The 14,875-nt window shown below is 48.5% G+C and overlaps 1 protein-coding gene and 1 long non-coding RNA gene across 4 annotated transcripts in view; both read left to right on the top strand.

The window, feature by feature from the left end:
* Positions 1-14,875, top strand: part of LOC6500304 (homeobox protein homothorax) — a 95,228-nt gene that overhangs the window by 44,104 nt on the left and 36,249 nt on the right. For 2 of the 3 annotated variants that reach the window (XM_032449610.1, XM_014911006.3), the window contains exons 7-8: positions 2,878-3,001; positions 14,827-14,874. In XM_032449610.1, the coding sequence (XP_032305501.1) occupies positions 2,878-3,001; positions 14,827-14,874 (172 nt within the window). The remainder of the gene's footprint in view (positions 1-2,877; positions 3,002-14,826; position 14,875) is intronic. The other variant, XM_014911007.2, reaches the window with a different exon arrangement.
* LOC116654507 lies at positions 3,008-8,515 on the top strand. Its single transcript, XR_004309727.1, has 2 exons — positions 3,008-4,411; positions 4,480-8,515. It is a non-coding gene; the product is annotated as an uncharacterized LOC116654507 (long non-coding RNA).

A 14,875-nucleotide genomic window follows, 5' to 3' on the forward strand; every position in this document is an offset into this window, starting at 1 on the left:
AAAGGGGGATGGCGGCGAGAAATCCCTGCCAGAGCCACGCCCCTACCGGCGGAAAACTTCCCACGCCGCAAACCGAGTTACGGCCGTAATTTGATTGTTTTGCCGTAGTTTTCGCAGGCCGGCCCGTTAGAGGGCCGCCGAAGCCTTGTTGATTGTGGTGATTAGCCCTGCCAGGAGCTGTGACAAGATTTCTCTTCTCTGCCAAATTATGGGGTTCGGTGGAAATTGCATGTTTTGACTTTTGGGCGGAACCCGGCCCGACACGCGTCGATACTGTTTGGGCAGCCACCCACCCAGCCAGCACCAGCAATTATCTTCCGGCTGAGCCGACTTAGCCAAGTCACTTGGAAAGTTTCCGGACTGACCGCAAGTCCGACTCCCGCCGCCGTAATGAAGTGACTCGAAAACAATTGGCAGAAGTTCTTGCTAGAGTGTTTGGACAACAGACAAAAAAACCTCTATCGAGAGTTTGAATAAAGTACACTATTGTCCGCCAATTTCAAAAGAGTTTCTCTCAGTGCCGAGTTTGATGGTTTTGGTCGTAACTTTTTTACGACTCACTTGGCCCTAGAAATTTGCGGTTGTTGTTGTCCCGGCTCTCGGTACTCGGCTCTCGACCGCCCTTCTACTCATTCTGAGACCGCCCAATTGTCGCTCCTCTGCTCCAGATATCATCAAAAATTTAGCAAGACGGCGGTGGGGCTGGGGATGGGGCGATGGGAGGCCCGGGAGAGGGCATTAAATAAATAATTTAGCTGCGGCAGGTAAACGAAAATTGTTTCTTGATCATTTTAATGCACCCAACGGGCCCAGGGCGCTCCCCCGGAATATAACGAAAAAAGTGAAAAAGTTTTCACGATTACGTGACGTGGAAATGGAATTGGGGTTAGATGGTTAGGCGGTTAGGTGGTTAGGTGGCCAGGGGAGTCCCCCGACCCGCCTCAGCGCTCGATTCGCTTTCATTAATATTAAAAGCAGTCCCCAGCTCGGAGACTCATCATTTGAATAAAACCGATATCCTGTTAATAATTGTCGCAGGACATGCAAGAGGAATTCGATAGCTTAATTTGTGTGGAGCGCGGGCCACTGGCTAATTGAAAAAGTAATTAATGCACGCATCGGTGGATCGTCCTCATGGCTCCTCATTTTGGCCAACACTCCTCGGGCGTGTTCCTGGTTCCCAGTTCCCAGTTCCCAGTTCCCAGTTCCCAGCTCCCAGTAACCCAATACGCTTTCAAACGCTTCAAAAGCCGTCAAAAAAAGAAGTTAAGAAACAGCCAACAGCCCAGAGTGGTAACAAAAACCGGGCAAAGTGTGCGGCAAGTGTGAAAGATGCGAACAAGTTCGGAAGATCTTGGCGAGATACCGTCAAGCCTATCGGATTTCGCCGACATATCTCCTTTTTATAGCCATTTTATTTGATTTCGACTGGCTAATTAAATGGCTAATTAAATTAGCCTGCGGTCTAAGCCATGGCTTTGTCTCTGCTGACAAAGTTGCCATAAAAGCAACGACAATTGCTACAATTGCAGGTCCGTTTATGGCTGGAAATTGTTTATGCCGCTATCAAGAGACACCTTATGGCTCATAAAACTTATCGGGGAAGGGTCGGGGGCTTCGTTTAAAATGCAGACAGTGTTGTCTAATTATTAATAGATTTGTGTGTGTTTGAAATGGAAAGCAGCCAAGTCCTAGACAGCCCGACTAAGCCGGACTAGTGAGTGCCTGCGTCTCTCTGTCGTAGTTCATTGCCTCTACCCGGACGGACTCCCACTCGTCAATTTTATTCGGCCAACAAATCAAAAATGTGCGGCCATAACAATTAAACGCAACAAGCCACAAATTGTCTATAGGAGGGCGCTATTAATATGCGATTATACAAATATTTAGCGAAAACACATGATTTGTGTGCCCCGAATGCCAAATGAACTTCAAAAACACAAATGTGTTTCATTGTATTCGAAAGCCAAGAATTTTTACGAGCTTGGGAAAATAATAACTTTATGGCTAAAAATTGTAGCTCACCGCAACCGCTCGGTGCACGTGCACGAAATTAATGTGTATATATTTTTGTTATTAGCAGAATTTAAATTGCTCCTGCCGGCGATCGATTTCGATTGCCGCACTGGACTGACCGCACTGCCTGGACGTTGACATTTTTGGTTTCTGCATAAGTTTTTTTTAGAAGCGCTTAATATGCCGTCGATGTCGCAGGTTGTTGTTGCCCGTTTTTCTTGGCCAAAGACGATCGCGATGGCCATGGCGATGGCGATGACGATGAAAATGACGATGTTGATGATGATGGAGATGGAGCTGGAGCTGGAGCCGGAGAGCCGTACTCCTAGTTAGAAGACGACCAGGCCAGAGCCAGTCGCTGCATATTAATTTGATAACTTATATATATGTTACGTCCGTATACACATATATCTATATTTATTTTTGCACACGATGTTGTCTAGCCGGCTTGTCGGTTGTCGGTTTTGGTTTGTGTTTCGTTCTAGGCCTAGGCCACGACAATCTCGAACATTTGTTTGCCCACAATATGGCCGGGCCGTGGCACTTTTGACAACTTGACAGTCGTGCAGACAGTCGGGGGGAGTTGCCAGTTGCCAGTTGCCCCGGCCAGTTGGCCAGGAGGCGGAAGAATCCGGACAAGACACGCTGCTGACAATGTCTGCCTTTGGCAGTGGCAGTGGCCATGTCTGGCCCGGCCCGGCCCGGCCCGCTCTCCTAATGGCCGGGCGTGTCAATTTAAAGCGACGTTTATAACCCATTCGTAATCAATTCTAACAAACAGCCAACGCATGCCCCATTCCAATGCCCTCTTCCCAACTTTGAATGCCAAATCTTATATCACACTCTTCTTATCACTTTCAGCGGCCGCCGAGTTCTTCGCTGTCCTATGGCGGGGCCATGAACGACGACGCCCGATCGCCGGGCGCTGGTAGTACTCCCGGTCCACTCTCACAGCAGCCACCTGCCCTAGATACATCAGACCCTGGTAAGTGCCGACTTTAATTCGTATTTTAACCAAGTGATCCCAGATCCCAGTAAGAAGTCTAGGCAGATTCCGATCGCCTTAATCCCTATTGAATGTGTTACACACTTCACACCTCGAGAGGCGGCCGTGGCCGTCTCCCTCTCTGATTATGTTGTTTGCCTCAGTTTCGAGTGCCGCCAAAGCTTGCCGCGTAATCGTACAACAACTTGACAAAAGAGTTACAGCAACAGTAACAACAACCGCGACGAGTACTGGGGAAAACTGGGGGAAGAAACAACTCATGACTCTTCATAGGAACAGCCCTCGGACGGCTGTGGGCCCTAGACTGCCTGTCTTGGAGCTCCGATCTCGGGGATCTCTCGAATCTCGGCTCCCCGGGCTATGTGGACTCCACTCCACTCCAAACTCCACTTCAGTCTGCAGCCTGAAGAGAGTTTTATGTGTGTTTTTAGTTTTTTGTTGCTGCCTTTTCAATATTTTCTCGAGTGCGACTGACTTTGCACTTGGCGCTTCTTTTTGAAGATCTCGAGCGGGGAGAGAGCGCTGGCTGGGGGGACGCAGGTGAATTATTTATGGTGATAGGCAAAAATATTATTTTGTTTTCCGTGTTTTTTTTTTGTCGAAGCGAGCGGCGAGTGCGTTGTTTTCCCCTTTGTTTGTGCGGCGGCAGCGAAAAAAACAAAAGACCTGGCCAAAACAGTACTCGAAAAATACACTTTGGGGCACTCGTCGCGGCTCTCCAAAAGCGGCTGGAGGTGAGGAGGAGGCGGCCAAGTCCAAGGTGATGCTGCAGTTTCGTCAGGCTGACTCAGGCTGGCCCAGGCCGGGAGAACCAGGACACTGAATAAGTTTCTCAAAGTCCAACTAATGTACTGCAAAGTGCGAGATGGATGGGTGTTAATACCTCTGAGAGCTATGAACAGTGCGGGGCGTTCCGAGAACTTTAAAGCCCGCCGAACGCTGTATCTGTTTTAATGGGTGGTTTGCGAGCGCCCCCTTGATTGATTTATCTGAAGGCCGCTGACTTTGTAGGCAAATTAAACTTCGGCATAGTTCGAGCTGCGCACTCAATGAACATTATCTACAGCCGAATAATTTCGACGTTAATTTCGTACATTTTCTGCGGCGGCTGCTGCGATAAGAAAATGGCAAGCCCTGTCTCGCCCGCCCTGCCGCTTCTGGGGGAAATTTGCGTCGCGTATTTCTGGCGTAGCAAATAGATATTTTCCACATTTTAAGTAGACAAGGCAACGGGAGGCCACCGCCCCTGCTCCTGCTCCTGCCCCTACCCCTGTCCCGGGCATGTGGTTACCAAGGAATTTTCCTCGAGCTGCAGGAATTCCACTGCAAAAGGACTCTGCCAGCCCGAAGACCCGAAGAGCCCCGAGAGGGGGTGAATATTTTTCTGTCGTAATTTTATGCACGAATTCGTAAAATGTTATTCAAATGGAAAATGTGATTTTTATCAATTTTGACAGGAATTTCATGCCGGGAGAGTGCACAATGAAAAGGAACGAAAACGAAAACGAAATATTGCATCCTTGCGGGTCCCGAAATTTCCACGAATTGTGCGGAGAGAGGTCGGGAAAGTCGGGGCCTTAAAGATACTTTTTTGCACCATAATTAAAGAACTCTGAACTGGGTGTTGGCATAGCAGTAGAAACGAACCTCCAACTGACAGCCGCAGACGAGCAGACGCTTTAATTGTGAATCACCCTCATCAAACTCAGGCACTCCTAAGTGGCCAGAAACATATTTCAGGATGATGAGCTAATGCCGATGTTAATGCCCCGATAAAGAGCCAGAAGATGCCGGAGCATAACTCTGTTGTTTATTTACACGGCAACTCGTCAAGTGTCGCGCTTAAATGCAAATCAAATTGAGATCAATCCCCGGGTCAGGGAAATAAAATTGGAAACGAAAATAAACAGAAGCGGCGGGCGGTCGCCCGGGGCGAAAGGGGTGGCTTTTCCCTATCCCTAGGCCGCTGAGCAGGAGGAGGGCTGCGTCCTCCTTCCCCCGCTGACATTGATTGAAAATGCTGCGTGACGTAAATTAACTTTCATGGGGGTTATCTTGGCCTGTTATCCTTTCCGCTCGGGAAGTTCGTCAAGCCGCAAGACCCACACAATTGCCAATTGTTACAGTTTTAAAACATTTTCCAAGCCGGGAGGGATGTGTGGCAGCTTGTTTTTGTCACTGCGGCATTTAAATCCGGCCCTCCCTTGTCCCCTGTTTCCTGTCCCCTGTCCATTGACCTTGTGTGAAGTGCACTTTTTGTATTGCCAACTAAGGCGATTATCTGCTGGAGTTGTTGTTCTAGCTTATTTACATTGACGAAATGTGCCGGAGGAACAACAATAACAGGAAGCTCTAGCTCTGGATCTGGCTCTGTTTGTTATCTTACCACGCACAATTAGACAATTTCCATTTACTCCGCCGGCCCAGGCCAGGCCCTCGGCGTTGACAGTTTTTCTCAGGGACTCTCCGGGCTGGGACTGGGAGTTTCCCTGTCTTTTCTTTTCGATGTGAAAGCATTTCCCCAGTTCCCAGTAGGCCACGTTCCTCCCTCTTTAATTCTGTATTGTTTTTGTATGGGAAAATGGGGAATGGGCGGAGGTTTATGTAAATTCTTGGAGATATTTTTGACAAAGAAAGCAGATCTCTTTCCCATTGTCTCCTCACACCCAGCTTGGACAGTCATTAGACAATTATTAGAATTCATAACGCATTTCAGATTCAAATCGATCTCCCTTCACACCTCGCCAGCATCTGCAGATCCGTTCCCACAACTTTTAACTCTTTTGTCACAACTCTGACACGAACTCCCAATTGAAATTAAAATTGTACGCATTGTCAAGAGCGAAATAAAAAAGTGAAGGGCTGGCTGGCAGAAATTGCCCATATCTGTTCGGGTGTATCTCTCCTGAATCCTTGAACCCCGAAATCCCAGGACCAGGACCAGGACCAGCTGCTGCACGTTTGGGAATCGCACTTCGCACTCGTAGAAATTGAAACAGAAATGCGATGTTTTATAATGAGGACCGAGGAGGGAGGTAGAAGGTAGAAGCGCCGGAGAAGAGCTTATGTAACATTACGTCAAATGGCACAAAAGGCAATACATCTTCATCCCCTAAAAAAAACAGGACCGAGCTGAACGGCGAACTTGTTCCCATTTTACAATGAAAATTTACGAACTGACTGTTGCTTTTTTTATTTCGCATTATCATATTTCTGGGCCGACACGCCAATGAATAGAATGCGCATCGAATTTCCCTCGGAATCGGCAGTAACCCCCGGAATCAACGGAATCATCAACACCAGCATCGGATGGGTTTTTCGGGAGGCCGACAACAAGGACGGGGCGGAAGGTCGCGGGGAGTTGACAAACAAGCAACACCAAAAAGGTTTCCAGCGGAGGGTTGTTTCCCAACTCCCGGAGAAGTGCAAACTTCCTCGCTGAGTCTGGTGCTGTTTCTTTCGGCTGCAGTATGGCCATCTCTCTCGCTGGGGAATCGTGTTTCATGGGTGGTCGCTTTTGACTTAAAATTTGTCTGGCTTTACACTTATCGTCGTAATATAGTTATGGATCTGCCACACCGGCGGTTGCATAAATTAGACACAGCCGGACGGGCATTCAAGCCATCAAGTGATAAGCCGGAGAAAGAGGCGGCTATAGAGGGGCAGAGCGAGACAGAGACTAAAAAGAGGGGAGATAAGTTATTTTTTAATTTCTGGCTTTTGTTAACCTCGGTGCCATTTTTATATTCTCAAGGAAACATTAAAAGCCATGTACTCCCGACTTTTATTATTCATTATTTTCGCATTCATTTGTGCATCCGCGGAAGGGACGTATGCCGGAGCGGAGCAGAGCCGGGACGGCCGGGAGGGGCAGCCGGGACAGCCGGGCCAGCCGATGGTGGCGTGCCATTAATAGAGCTATCACGAGCCGTATGCTGCTGATGACAGTGCCGGCTTATCAAGCTGCCAGTTCGCAGTCCGCGCCGTTTAAAACTGCATTTCTCAGCACACAAATCACAAATCACTGCGCGGCATGCAATCTCTCACACAAATCATTTCATTTTTCGTCGACGGCCGGCGATGGAGCCAAGTGTCATTAGCGTCACACGTCCCGATCCGAGTCCATCCCGATCCCCGGTCCCCAATCCCCTTCCTGCGGGGTGTTTATTAGTAAGGGGCATTTATCAGCAATTATAATTATACGGCTCTCCCCGCGAATCCGCGAATGCGACTCAAATTGCCAGTATGCCAGTGCCAAGTGAGCCCCGACGACCTCTCCTCCCGAGCTGGAACCAGAGCCCCGATCGATAGGGCTCAGAGCTGATCCGCACAACTATTTCGAAATACTTCTTCCAAAACGACATCCTACACTCCACTGTGGCATGTTTGGGAAGTCCACACTGCGCCCTAAATGCTTTTTAAGTGCCCGGCCGACCAAATTAAGCAGTTCGTGTTTTGGGCAACCTCTTGAGCAGCCACGCCCCCTGGAACCATCGATCGCCCCGGCCAGTGTCCTTGTTTGCGTTTTGTTCCTGTTTCGAAACGAAAGCCCAGCAACACGTAAGACGCTACAGATAGAGAAAGTTTCCTGGCGGGAGGACTACTTCCGAAGCAGGGTCCTGTGACATTAGTCCTGTTTTTCCGCAGTGCCCAACCGCATTGGGCGTGGCACTGGCTTCCTCCCCAATCAACCCCGCCCTCGGATTTCCAAACGCAAACATTCATTGACAAATTGTTCGCCCTGGCGGCGGCCGGCGGGCGGAGAGGTGGGCGTGGTCGGTGGTTCTGCTCACCTGCCCGACTTTGTTATGCCACCTACTAACTTAACTAACGATCTCGGGGAACGTCCCCTTCGCCGCGGCCCGGCCGGAGTGTGTCGTGGGCGTTCTGTGGGGAAAATTTGACATTTTGTAGAGGAATTATCTTGAGTCAACAGGAAGAAAGTGGTACACAAAACAGTGTAGAAAATTGTGGTAAATATAGGTGTATATTTATACACGCATTTGCCTGCTCAGCGGCCTGGAAATTGTGGGTTAGACTAATGATAAACGACATTGGACGGGGGACTAATGGGTGGACTAACGGAGTGTGGAAAGCGGTTCGACGCAGGGAACGATGACCTGTCCGTGATTTCGGATCACTCCCGCGGAAGATTGTCTCCGAGAGGCGAACACAAGAGCCACCACAAAGAACCCAAAGCACGAAATGCGGAATGGCTTGCAAGGCAGCCCCTTCCACAGCCCATCCGACACCCACCGCCGGCGGAGATGTACACACATGTGTCCCGGGCTAAATTTAAACAACGCCCATATAATGCTTTCAATGGAAAAATATCTTTTGTAGCGCCAAATGGCGCCTTGGCGCAAAAGTTCCATTTCGGCTGGCGTTTTCGCTTTCGCGTCCGTACATACGTCTTTCTTTCGAGGCGAGCCATTCGTTTCGCCGGCCTGGGCCTGACTCTTCAAATATTCATTGAGTTTGACTAAAAGGCGCCCTGCATCCCACTTTCCCGGCCATTTCATTAGCCCAAAACATATGGAGCGGCAGACAGTCGAAGGGAGTGGGATCTGGAACTGGAACTCCACAACTGGAGCTGGCACTGGCGCTGGAGCTGGAGCTGGAGCTGGAGCTGGAGAGCTCTCCTCTTCACATTTAAATGCGCACATAATTTCTAATTTGTGCGTCTAATTTATGGGCTCCGAGTGGCAGGCAGGCAGCCAGAGACCCCAAAAACTTAGCACAACAAACTTGCCAATTTAACGGGCGCCCAACCAGAAAAAGAAACATACGAAACCGAACTGGAGTGGAGTGGAGTAGAGCGAGCTGAAGTGAAAGCAGCAAAATGCCGGCAAAAAGTTTTCCTCATTTCGTTTCTGGGCTGTGCCGGTGGCGGGCGGGACACTTGTACGCAAGAAGAAATAAGAAATAAATAAAGCCATTTCTTCTAATATACAAAAAGCCTCGAACGCTGGCAGAAATGAGAAAATTACTTTTTTATAAGCAAACCCCCGTGGCACTCAACCCTAAGCCCAGCCACCCTCCGACAGCCACACCTTGGCGTCTCCCAGCGTCGGTAGTGGGTGGCAAGTGGCAAGAGACAAGAGGCGGGGAAAGTACGTTGCCAAACATTGCCTAATTTGGAATTGCCTATGAAATGTGCATTAGAATAACTAGAATCTACTACCGAAGTGTCACCCTCCGCAACAAAGGCGACCCCAAAAGGTGTGTAATAAAAATAAATGTCCGTCGTTTGTTTATATCAAGGCGGGCGACGATTCCAGTGCCCACTGTCGACACCGGAGGAGAAAGTTCCTTCCTGGCGAGGCCAGCGGCCCGCACAGAGTCTGTGAAGGAAACCCTTTGCCGACACCTGGTGTGGTTGTTGTTTGAACTGAAAACCTAGAAAACAGACCGGGCGGGAAATAAAAACGCACGTTGATGGCTTGTCTGCTCAAAGGGCAAAAAATCGAACTAAATTTTACGACATAAACATAAATTTTATGACAGCGGCCCAGGAAGACTGGAAAGGAAATCAATTTTATGCCGCTCTGGCCGGAGGAACAGCAACAAATGCAGGGGAACGGAAGAACGGGAGGCGCGATCTATAAAATCTATGTGAGAACTATTAAAAAGTCGTAAAAACTGGGCAACTTTGAAGGGGGTGTTTGGGGTTTAAGGCGTGGGGCGTGGGGATGGGTGCTTGGGGCTTTGTGGGCGAGTGTGTGTTTTTACGGCGCGGCCTTTGGCTGTCGTAAAGTCGCCAATGGAGATTTATTTCTGGCTTATCGCCTATCGCCTGGGAAATGGCGTAAAAACAATCGAGCCGCAGGGCATTAATAATGCCATTACAAGTGTAATGTAATAATTGTCCTTGGTCATCGCCAGTCCATCATGGCCTGCAATTAGGTCGTCATTGCACCTCTCTGGTTGCGTTTGGGCCGCTTACCTCCCCTATTCCCTGTTCTTGTCGGGCCTAATGTAAACGCATTTAAACGCAATTACTTTTCACCAAATGTCTGTTTCTGTTTGCGTTTGGGTCTTCGGGCCGGGCCAACACGTACCAAAGCCATTTCGGTTTCTGTGCCTGTTTCTGTTGGTCTTTGCAGATGATGATGATTGCCGCCGTCGCTTCGAGTGTCGTCATAAAGATCTTTTATCAAAAACCTTAATGGATTGACTCATACAAGTCTTTCCCTATCTATTCCTGCACTGGAAGAAAAACCTTTCAGGCCAGTAGATATAGGCAGTATTTAGTACACTTTGCGTGCACTTTTTCGGCATGGGGCTCTCCTCACACGTGTCTGTGGCACAGTTTTTGGACAATTGCAGCCCGGCCCCGGGTCTTCAGCGCCTCGTATAATATATAATGTGAAGTTAATGAAATGTTTCACTCCCTCGCCCCTCGCCCCTCGCCCCTCGCCCTTGCCCCTTGCCGCAGAACAGAAACTGTTATTAATTATGGGCGCACCCTAATTTGTTGCCTTCGAGCGTAGTAATTTGGAGTCCCCAAAGTCATCAGAATGTGCTGAAAGCCTATATTAATTGCATTTTAATGAAACAGAAACTTTCCGGCCGACCAAGTGAACCCTTTCTAGGCTGCTCTCTAGGCCGGAATCTAGGAACTAGATCTGTGAGATCCTAACTACCCGATACGGGCCCAGTTGTTAATGATATGGTAAACGCCAGCTCCCCGGAGGACTGGCGCTCTGCGTCGGAGGAGATTAACCAGCTTTCAAATGCCACTGCGTCTATCTCCGGACGGATTTTATTGGTCGGACCACAAATGAAATTAAATATTCGCAGCGAAGGGGCGCTGCATTGAAAAAATGTGAGGCTCTGCGGTTGGCGCATTTGTTGTTTTCGTTGCATTATCAGGCGCCATGACAAGAAAAAAATACTCGAAAAAAGAGGCAACAAATAAATAAAACACGCATGTGGAGGGGCTTATATGGCCGGGAACACTCGCATGTGTAGGTGCATTGTGGCTGATAAAAAATTCATTAATTCATATACAAAATGCAATTAAGCGCAGTGGCTGCCACAATAAAAGCACGAAATCAGTGATGCAAACTAAAAAAGTTTGGGGAATATAGGTTATCGAAGGGCAGGATACCCTTCCTGGGGCTCCACAAAATATCTAATGGTTTCTGAAGCCTCTCTTATACATACGATAGGGGAAGCCCTCATGGAGTCTAATATTTTTTAATGTACTGGTCCTCCAAACATGAGCTCTCCACGGCAGGGTATTCGGAAAGAAGTATGCCACATAAATAAAATAGTGGGCGGCGGTGGGGCGGAGGGATGTGCAACAGCAAACGCAGCAGTTAAATTAACAAATTGCATGCATATTTTAATAAAATAAATATTTTAATAAGATTAAACTATAATGCAGCCAAATGTCAAAGCCGCGCGCGGCATCCACATTCCCAGCGGATAACACGCGTGTTGCGGAAAGAAATTTGAATAAAAAACTGATTGCCTCGGACTGCTATTATTTTTTGTTTTTTGTTTTTTGCATTTGCTCTGCGTTTCATATGCTGTTGTTTAATTTATGCGGTTTTCAATTACCCTTTTGATATGAATTAATGACCGCGCATACAATGCATAATCCCCGGGCTGCATATCGCCGGCTCACATAATTTAATTAAACATTTTGCGGCAGGTGGGTGGGCGGTGGCTAGTGGCGAGTGGCGAGTGGCTGGAGTTCTGGTGGGCTATCATGTTGCACTTGTCTCTATTCCTCCGATTCCGATAGCTTTCCGTTGCATGCTGCATGTTGCACCGGCATTCCAGTCCGCTAAAAACTACAAACTACAAACTACAAACTGAGCCAAACGGCAACAACTCCACTTCGCCAGCTCGCCGAGAGCTACAACATTCTTTTGTTGCTCGTTGGGGCAGCAAAATTTCATGCCTGTGTAAACTATTTGTCGACAATTTTGTCTGCAACAAAAGTCCGCATGCCACAAGACCAGACGGAGCCCCCAGCCGGCAACTGTGGGCCACGGCTGCAGGCGCAGGCCGTTCGAATCCGGTAGAGACTGCAGCGAGTCTGGCCAGGCAGAGCGTTGAAGCGCGCTCCGCTGGCACGAACACGACGCCGCTCGGCTGGCCAGCTTTTTTGGCCTGGCCAATTGCCGCTCTAATGACTCTGCTCCGCGACGGTCCTTCTGCCCTTCCTGCCAATCAAGTGCCCCGCCCGAGCGGCATGCAAAGTCCATAAACAATGATGGAAATCAATGGGTGCACTGGCAGGAGAGGCCTGAGTCCACTTTCTGTATGATTTAGCGGGGAACGCCGCTCCTCCCCAATTTCTCCCTCTGTAGGGCTATCAGTCCGCGCCAGGGACTCTGCCTACCCCGGCTCTTATCGCCAATGAAAAGTTTGGCGCGTTTAAAGTAAGTTTACGTGTAGCACGGCAAAGTGCACTGATAAGCGGAGCACCCCTGTCCCTCCCCTGTTCCCTGCCCCTGCACTTTCTTCGCCGCTCGCTGATTAGTCGATCAATGTTCGGCCCGGGTCGAACCGAGCTTTTAAATATGCAAAAAGGAGAAGAGGTAGAAACGAATCGGACAGGGCCAGTAAGCCACATTAAGAGCTCTTAAAAGCGGCGACTTCGAACCAGTTTTCGAACCCTTGGCCCCCTCCCCCTTGGGCCTCCACGCCCCCCTCGCCTCCACGCTGCCCCAGCTCCAGCTCCAGCTACTCCATTATGGCTCATTATCGCCCCGAGCCACACAACGTCTTACATTATGCTGATGAGTTTTTTGGCCATTCTAATAGGCAAGGGCCTCGGCTAATTTATAAATACCCAGAGAGGGAGCACCGCACCAGCTCCAGCACCAGCCACAGAAGAAAATAGAAGACGGACGACCCGCCTCTTCGGGGGTTTCTTCATTAAACGACCTGCACGCCCACCAATGCCCGTTCATTAATTGTTGACAATGATTACCTGGCCTGGAACAAAACGAGACTGAGGCACGAATCGGAATCGGAATCGGAGTTGGGAAAAAACTGCTCTGCCTCCTCGAGGCGAATGCAATTTCAATTTCCACCGACAGGTGATAAATAAATCGAAACGCATCGAATTGAAAGCAGCAGCAGCGGCAGCAGAAGCGGCAGTGGTGGCATTGGCAATCGATTCGATGCGTTGCGAATGAAATTGCGCCATATTTGGGCGTTATTTGTGGCCGAAAGGGTCGGTAGTCGGTGGTCGGTAGTCGGTAGTCGGGCTGGAGGCAGTCCCCGGGCAGAGACACTGAGGCCATTCGAACTGGGAGCCCGACTCAAAGTCCAAGCGCAGGCCAGCCTGAGCCTGGGCCGAGTCTGAGGCGTTGGCAATGAGCGTCGAAGGCATTTAATTGCCACCGCTGCATTTTGACGTATACGCATCAGGAAGACGCTGAGAGGAGGGTACACAGAGAGAAAAGCTCGGGGATTCGAGGCTTCCTTGCTCCTCCAACCAGCACCCAGCCAGCAACCCTCAGAGCTTTTTTCCTGTGCATTAATTGAAAAGAAGCTGAGCCGGAGGCGGAGGCTAAAACGAAGGTAGACTCTTTCGAAAAAGGTGTTTTGTCGCCAGTGCTGCAATGCCACAGTGCAGCCTCCTCGAATTGAGTGCGAATTGGCATTTCGGCTGGCGCATTTGGCATTTTCGGGGCGCGTTGATCATTTAGCCGTGTTTAGTGTCCGTCGCTGTTGCGCTTTTTAATTTCGTTTTCTGATCAACACGACCAGGAGGCAGCAAAAAGAAACTTTCGACACGAAAGCGACGGAGCGACGGAGCTGCGACAACAACAAAATGATTTAAGATGTTCGACTGTCAGTGGTGACAACATTGACAGTAAAATTATTTCTACGCGCTGCAGAAGGTTAATTATCGTTGATTTATTTACAACAACAAGCAGTCCCCAGCTGGGTCATAAAAGTAAAATGAAAATTAAACGTGCTCCCCAGACCCAGACCCAGACCCAGACCCGGACCAAGGCCCTAGCAGCAATCGGAAATAGGAAAGAAGCCAGGCATTATAGGGCCTGGCTTTTGGGGATTAACTCGAAAAATTCAGCTGACTGCAAATGTGTTGCGGCCTTAAAATATCCACAAAGTGTCACAGAGAAATCACTTGCAACGTTCGACAAAAAAATAATTTATTGAAATAAATGCAAAAATAGCGCGGCAAATAAGCGCACAAAAAATAAATATCCACCATGACAGCCATAAATAATTAACAATACAAAAAGAGATGAAGCAGCAGAAGAGATTCTGCGTTAATTTGCATTTTTGTTTCGCGATAACAAAAGTAAAAAGTGTATTCCAAAAAAACACACATAAATAAAGGCGAAAAAAGCCAACCTTTTTGCCAGGAACAAATATGGAAAACCGCAGGCAAAATTAAAACACAGAGCACAATGTAAAATATTAAATTAACATTAACGGGGAAGTGGTAGTGTGGGTGGGCTTGTCAAAGTGAATTTAAAATAATTATTGTACATTATGCGCCGCAATGCGTATTAAATTAAATGCTGCACAATAATAAAATTAATCAAGCCCCAAAGCAAAAAGTAGTCATGTGCGTAGAACGAAACGTGGCAGGAAAACCAAATATCTGGCCAGGGAGGCGGCCACCGAACAAAAGCCAAACAAAAGCGGATAAAAACTACATCGGTCACTAACAGCAGCAATAAAACGCGTTTAATTAAGGCTTTTAATGTGGAGAGGGCGTGCATGTATCTATTTTTAATATTCCCTTAAATCTTTGTACTTTAAATAGGCATCTAACATTCATTTTTTCTCCTCTCTTGCAGATGGTAAGTTCTTATCATCACTCAATCCTTCAGAACTAACATATGATGG

This window comes from Drosophila ananassae, chromosome 2L, assembly GCF_017639315.1.
Source record: "Drosophila ananassae strain 14024-0371.13 chromosome 2L, ASM1763931v2, whole genome shotgun sequence".
NCBI classification, from domain to species: Eukaryota; Metazoa; Arthropoda; class Insecta; order Diptera; family Drosophilidae; genus Drosophila; species Drosophila ananassae.